General features: G+C 36.8%; 1 protein-coding gene across 7 annotated transcripts in view; it reads right to left on the bottom strand.

Moving 5' to 3' along the window:
- Window positions 1-1,084: 1,084 nt before the first annotated feature.
- The window catches only part of RALYL (RALY RNA binding protein like), a 371,615-nt gene continuing 365,870 nt past the window's right edge, over window positions 1,085-6,829 (bottom strand). For all 7 annotated transcript variants that reach the window (XM_052703335.1, XM_052703336.1, XM_052703330.1 and 4 more), the window contains one exon: window positions 1,085-4,315. In XM_052703335.1, the coding sequence (XP_052559295.1) occupies window positions 4,298-4,315 (18 nt within the window). In that variant the 3' untranslated portion in view covers window positions 1,085-4,297. The remainder of the gene's footprint in view (window positions 4,316-6,829) is intronic.

The raw sequence follows: 6,829 nt of genomic DNA, 5'->3' as shown, positions 1-6,829 counted from the left end.
TTCAAGCCATCCCATGGAACTCTTAAGGCAAAGAGATGGGATTCCATTAGCTAAATAGGAAACACTTCTGCTCTTCTAGTAATTTTGCGTCATTTTTACAGTTGTTTTCCAAAAAGATTAAAAAATAGGAAGTATTTTCCTTTGTCCCTAATGGCAGACTTTGAGGCTCAGAATGTTTCGGTGCCCATTAAGTGGTAGGTTGTTTGACTTCTTATTGATCTAACACTGCAGGATGTTCTCCCAGCAATCTTGGCTTATCGATGCCTAAGTTTCAGCAAGAGTTGCCTTCATGCTCAGTATCATTCAATACAGAACGTAAGAATACCAGTCAGTTTTTTCAGCAATATTTATCACATACAATCTTGAAAATTCATGAAGCTTGTGGAAAATTTGGCATAGTTGTCACAAAAAGAATACATTTACAGAGGTGAAAATTAAATACCATATGTAAGTGATATGCACTTAATGATAGCTTTGCTTTTCAACAGTTTGAGTATTATTTAAAAAACTTTTTCATAGACTTCCTGGATCAGTTTTCCTTACCTTGTCTATATTGCAGTACCTTATGAGGGCAATGACAAACAATGAAAAAAAAAAGTTTGAATACTGAACAGAAAAAGATAATGATTCTTGACATGCATTTCATAAATTAATTTGTGCTGCTTTAATAGTATATGAAACTTAAAAGCTTCCAAGATGAATAAAATCCATTTCTCTTTTCCACAAATTCTGTGAAATTTCATTACTGGACTTTCTCCACACCCCAACAAATTTCTGTTTTCAGGAAAATAGTCACATCTCAGACATCTTTCAACACAGGAATGCTCTTCAAGTTTCTCAAACCGTTAAAAATATAGAAGAGTTTATCACATTTGTCTCTTTCCATTTACATAAGACCTTGTTGCTATGGATTTCTGCTCCCATTTGTTCTGCTTTGGAAAGCTGCGAGAATATTGTATGGAAACACACTATTCTCACAAAACTCTAAACAGTATTTTTCCATGAGAGAAATATATTTGTCCCGGAGAGTTTCTTACTATCAGATGTTAGCAGAAAAAATTACAAAACTGAGTTAGTGCATAAATCAGAGAAAATATTTATTTACAGACATGTAAAAATTATGTTACAGCATTTTAAAGAAAACTGTAATGAAACATCAATCTGTTTGACATGGGAAAACCCCAAATGCTTTAATTTTGACTTGCAGTGGTGTTGATTAAAAACATGACTGCTTACAATATTGTAGCTCTTATCTACATAGTTTTATTACAGTGACTTTTCAGAACTAAAAGTTGATCTACAGACAAAACTAACAGGGACATTGACAATATGTAATACAAGAGTTTACAAAAGTAAAAATATTTTTTATTGATTGATCCAAATTTTAAAGCCTTTTTTAGTAAATATTTTCCATCATGCAGCTGCACAGGCTTGAAACTAATACTCAAAATTCACAGAGGATGTAAGTCTTTGTTGAAAATGAATTAGTTTAATTCAGGACTACTCATTTTATGACTGTTGACTAGCCAAACTACTTGACAAGATCCTTTATGTTTCCTGTTCTTTCCCATTACAAGGGATGAACAACCTCAAAACAAAAACACAAAATGAAAAAACTCCATACAAGTAACAAAACCAATGAAAAATATGTATATGTTTTGATGGCAGACAACACTGAGTGTACTGCATACATAGGTATAGAACTGTCAAGCTCTGCTGAAGCTACCAGAATCCTCTGCAGTGATTTGAAGCAAACATGCTGTTAAGAAACCTTGCTAGTAATAGACTGCATGGCAAAGGAAGCTTCTGGCTTGCAAATGAAACAGTGTCTCATGACCTCATCAAAGGTGACTTTTTGTGTTCAAAATCTATTCAGGACTTAAACTGTGGTGTGAAGAAGGGTTGACATTAAGCCTATGAAATCATTTCTTTGAATATATGATCATAAGATACTACTGGGAAGATGTTTTTAAAAATCGGAGTGCTTCTCGGTGATTATTTGGTCATTTAGAATGGAGGTGGTAAAGCAAAGATGTACCTAGCAGTTGCCCATATATAAAAAAGCTGATCTGTTTGGATGACATTCTGTTTGGATGACAGTCTTTTAGAGTCAGTCAGCAGTTTCTTAAATGGGCAAATGTCCACTAAGATCTGGACTTGTTTTAACTGCCAGCCAAAGACAGAGATCCCCAAATGACAATTCTTGTTGAGTTTTGGCTATTAAAGATGTGCATAATCTATACTATATGGAGAAGTAGTGGAGAAAATGGGGAAATATTTCATCCTTTGATTTGTGCTAACGTTTCTCTTAGATGGAAATAATATTATCTCTCTTTTCTGGAACAGTCCCCCTTGGCAGATTCTGAGGCTGTAATTGCTAATGGTCAGGTGTAGCTAATTATACTACTCTTTCATAACCCTAATTTTTAGTGGTGGCCTATCATCTTACAAACAAATGTTTTTTATAGATATTGAAGGACTGATCTGTTAAAGAGCCTCTTCAATGCTTTCATTTTTATCTTTCTTATCTTTCTTTTAGCCTATGCAGAATGATTATAAGAGCAAGGTAAAGGTTCATCTGTGTGGAGTTGGATACCAAATAGCACGGCAACAGATCAGCTTAGAGAAGAGAAGGCTCTGGGGAGACCTCATTGTGGCCTTCCAACACTTGAAGGGAGCTTATAGACAGCAGGGGCAATGGCTGTTTATGAGGGTGGATTGTGATAGGATAAGGGGGAATAGTTTTAAACTGAGACAGGGGAAGTTTAGGTTAGATGTTAGGAGGAAAGTTTTCACACGGAGGGTGGTGACACACTGGAACAGGTTGCCCAAGGAGGTTGTGGTTACCCCATCCCTGGAGGCATTCAAGGCCAGGCTGGATGTGGCTCCGGGCAGCCTGGTCTGTGGTTGGTGACCCTGCACATAGCAGAGGGTTGAAACTGGGTGATCATTGTGGCCCTTTTTAGCCCAGGCCATTCTATGATTCTGTGATTCTATGATAGCAGTTAGGGTTGTTTTGCACAATGCTATGAAACTGGGTTGGAGCTCCATCTGACTGGTTAAAATATTTACATTCATATCTCACACTATTGGAAGGCTATTGCTTTAAATTTTTTTTGCCCCTACAATCACTTCAAAGATATTTCTCTCGGAGTATATCTCACATGTGGATGTAAATCAACATTTCTTCCTTGTTTCATGTCATCTGCAGCACTAAGGAAGCCTAGCTTTCAGATGGTTAATGAGTCGATACTCTCCTTAGATAAGAACTTGTACCCATATCAGATGTGCTTTGATACTCTTAGTATCTTAGTAACAAAAGAGAAATAATGCATCCACTCTATTTGAAAGGAAATATGATTTATTAAGAAATTCGATGCTGACATTACCCCTAGGACACCTGTAATAATTATTCCAACTTCAGGCTTTTAGGAAGGCTTTTGGGGTCGGGGAGTGGACAGACTGCTGTCAGGAAATGAAACAAAGAAGTAGTCAGTAAGCCAACTCAGGCTCTCGAATATTGGCAGCATAGGTAATTTACCTGACTGGGGAAGAGACTGACTGTCATGTAAACTTTCCATATGGCAGCAAGAAACTGCCTTTAGAGACGTGCAGATACTGCTGCAACAACTGCATAGTGCGTGGCATCACAGAGCGCTTATCTGAAGAAAGGGATTAACAAAAGGATCCAATTTACAGTTTATCAAAGATTGCTTTCATATTTTGACATATTTACTTTTTAGCAACTAAGCCTGTTTAGTAAACATGGTTATTTTAGATGACAAATACAATAAATAAAAAATGGAAAGTAGCATACAATGTTTTTAAGTGTGTCACTAATCATAATGATCTTGTTTGAATTAAGCTGTAAACAAGGAAGTGCAATAACACCTGACTCTAAATAGGGTAAAACATGCTAATCATAAAAATAGCTTTTAGAAATATACATTTGTATACAGTGTTTCCCACTCCTGTTAAATATGTCCTTCATAATATTATGATACAGTACATTGGCTTTTAAGACATCAAAATTAAAAAAATAATACCAATAATTAGCCAGAGAAAAACACATTTACAATCTAAACCATAAAAATCTGACAATTGTACAGCTTAGAACATATAAGAAATGGAATTTCTAATATTTGAACATTAATGTTCATTTTAATAAGTAAATTTAATTTTCATACAAATTGAATCAAAGGTGTTACAAGCCAGTAAGAAACTGCAGTTCACAATTTTCTTGGGGAAGTCAGAGTTTCTCTTCTCAGCCTTCAGGGGGTTCACACGTGGCATCTCATCACTTGATCTGTAGAAACTGAGAAGTGAGAAATATTTTCATTAGCATGAAGGCACAGAATTTCTTCCAGCAGAGCCTCAGAAGGAAACCAGGTAACCAGGGAAAAGAGAGAAGAGGACTATTATGTGATTTTTTATTCACAATCAATCCAGTATCAGTATCTATTAGAAAACCAAGACTGTGCAGCAGTCCTAAGTCAGAGTTCATGGCCAAAATAACCACAGTGAATCAAGCGAGATGGCAGAATCATAGAATCATAGAACCCTTAGAGTTGGAACGGATCTTTAAAAGTCATTCAATCCAACTCCCCTGCAATGAACAGGGACACCACAGCTAGAGCAGGTTGCTCAGAGCCCCATCCAGGCTGACCTTGAATGTCTCCAGGGATGAGGCATCCACCACTTCTCCGGGCAACCTGTTCCACTTCCTCACACCCTGCACTGTAAAGGACTTTTTCCGTATATCCAACCTAAATCTACTCTCTTTAAGCTTGAAACCACTTTTCCTTGTCCTGTCACCACGCTTCTCTTCAGTAATGCTCTGTGAATAACCACTGGATACTTTCTCTTTTAGCAGAAAATAATAATAAAGGATGCATCTCAGCTGCTTTGCAGTGAAATGCTTTATTTGCATAATAACATTCAGCCTAAATAAATTGCTTGCAAGATTCTTTGCTTTGGTTTCCTCACACTGCCTTTATACCTCATTCCACACCATTTAAATTGTGTGCTTTCAGCAATGCTTATTGTTACTAGATTGATGAATCTTTTCTCAGTGACTTTCCATTAATGTAGCCTATTTTATTATTATTACAGCATACATGTTCTAGGCTTTAATTTCATGTCCCTTTATTTCTTTTGTTTTGCCAGGCAGATTGGGAAGCAGCAAAAAATCCAATGTCAGTGAGGTTTTGGAGGGCTTTTCTTCCAGTCGGGGCCTGAAATAGATCACATCTAAAAAACATGTATCCTGCTATGAGGGCTGCTAATGCCACCAGCTTCAGCAAGGCATTTGGTGGTGCCACAGAGGTAGTCTCCAGAAAAACTGCCTACAGAAAAACTGACAACACTTTCCCAGCCATTTCGGTTTGGAAAATTCACAGTAGAAAATGTTAACAGAAATAGCTTCTTTTCTTTCCTTTTCCTTTTAAGTGAAATTAACATTAGGGCTGGTCTCTTCCCCTTTGTAAGAGTCAACCAGATTTCCCACTTATTGCAAAGGTTGTGCCAGACTTTTGGTTGCATCCTTCACATGTAGCCAGGGTAAAGCCCACATGAGAGATCCCAGAACTTTCTTTATTCAGTCAAAGCACTCCAAAACTGTTATTCTCTGCTTGCACAGAGGAAAATCTTGATCTCTCTCTAATTTTAGCTGCTGATATCTGTTCAGACTGACTACATCAAAAAAGAATTTTAAATCCCAAGTCTCTGAGAAGACTAATGGCTGTTAAGTAGCTATTCATCTCACAAGAAGTAAAAAAAAGCCTGCAGTTCCACTGCACATCCTACCAGCTCCGGAGAGAGTTCCTCTTTTCTCACCATTTTGTCACCTATACTTTGCTCTGCCATTATGCTATTATGAAAAGCAATAATTATGTAAGTAAGAACACAGACAGATTTTCAAATTATTTATTGGAGCTTCTTCCCTGCCTTTCAAGCATTTACCTGTCACCAGCACTAAAAAGTTTCATTAGGTTGCTATTATGAAGTGTTATCGCTAACCATCTGGATCCAACTCATCAATGCTGCTTTGCTGTCATTTAGAAACAATGACAAAAATTTACCAACCCCAGAAACCAAAAATCCTATATTCTTTTCTCAGCATACAGGCTAGTTACTTGCCTCTTGAAGCAGATAACCTTAAAGGCTGAGAAGAAACTTTAAAATCTGAAACAGCCAAGTTTTATTTTCCATAAAATGAGAGCAACCCAGGGCTATGATTAATCTGATGTACTATAATACTAATTTCATTCTATTTCTTTCTTCTGAGTGGTTTGCAATTTATCAACTGGCTTTATGGTACTGCTGATGATATTAAAAGAATCTCATGATGACTAATATTTTTTTAAGCTTTTCATTTCCTTCTTGTTACATATATAAAAAACATCCTGACACAACAAGGATGAACTGAATTACATTTAAGCCAGCAATATGGCTTTCATTTGATGCAGTTCTAGCAGAAAACCGCTTATAAATGCATGATTTGAACATAGTGCATTTTATGAACTGAATAACCGAACAGAACAGGCAGTCCTGGCAGCCGTACATGGTATCAAAGAAACAGTATATACTGTCCTAATTGCCATCATAATCTCTGAAAAAAGCTGGAGATGGGTTATGGAATATTTATTGGTTCATTTTCCACCTGAAATTATTTCTGCTGTTTTTCTCCCCGTATGGCTGGCTTTTTGAGTGTGAGCTATTGAAAGCACTCTTCTTAGGCACAACACCGTATTTCAGACTTCCAGAAATGCTACTGCTACTGTTATTACAGTTCCAGTTTGATCCTTCCAACATTTTCACCAGACTCCAA

The sequence above is a fragment of the Tympanuchus pallidicinctus genome, unplaced genomic scaffold (assembly GCF_026119805.1).
Source record: "Tympanuchus pallidicinctus isolate F22 unplaced genomic scaffold, pur_lepc_1.0 scaffold5, whole genome shotgun sequence".
NCBI lineage: Eukaryota > Metazoa > Chordata > Aves > Galliformes > Phasianidae > Tympanuchus > Tympanuchus pallidicinctus.
Note: the sequence above shows the minus strand (reverse complement) of the source record. Positions and strands in the feature narration are given on the sequence as shown.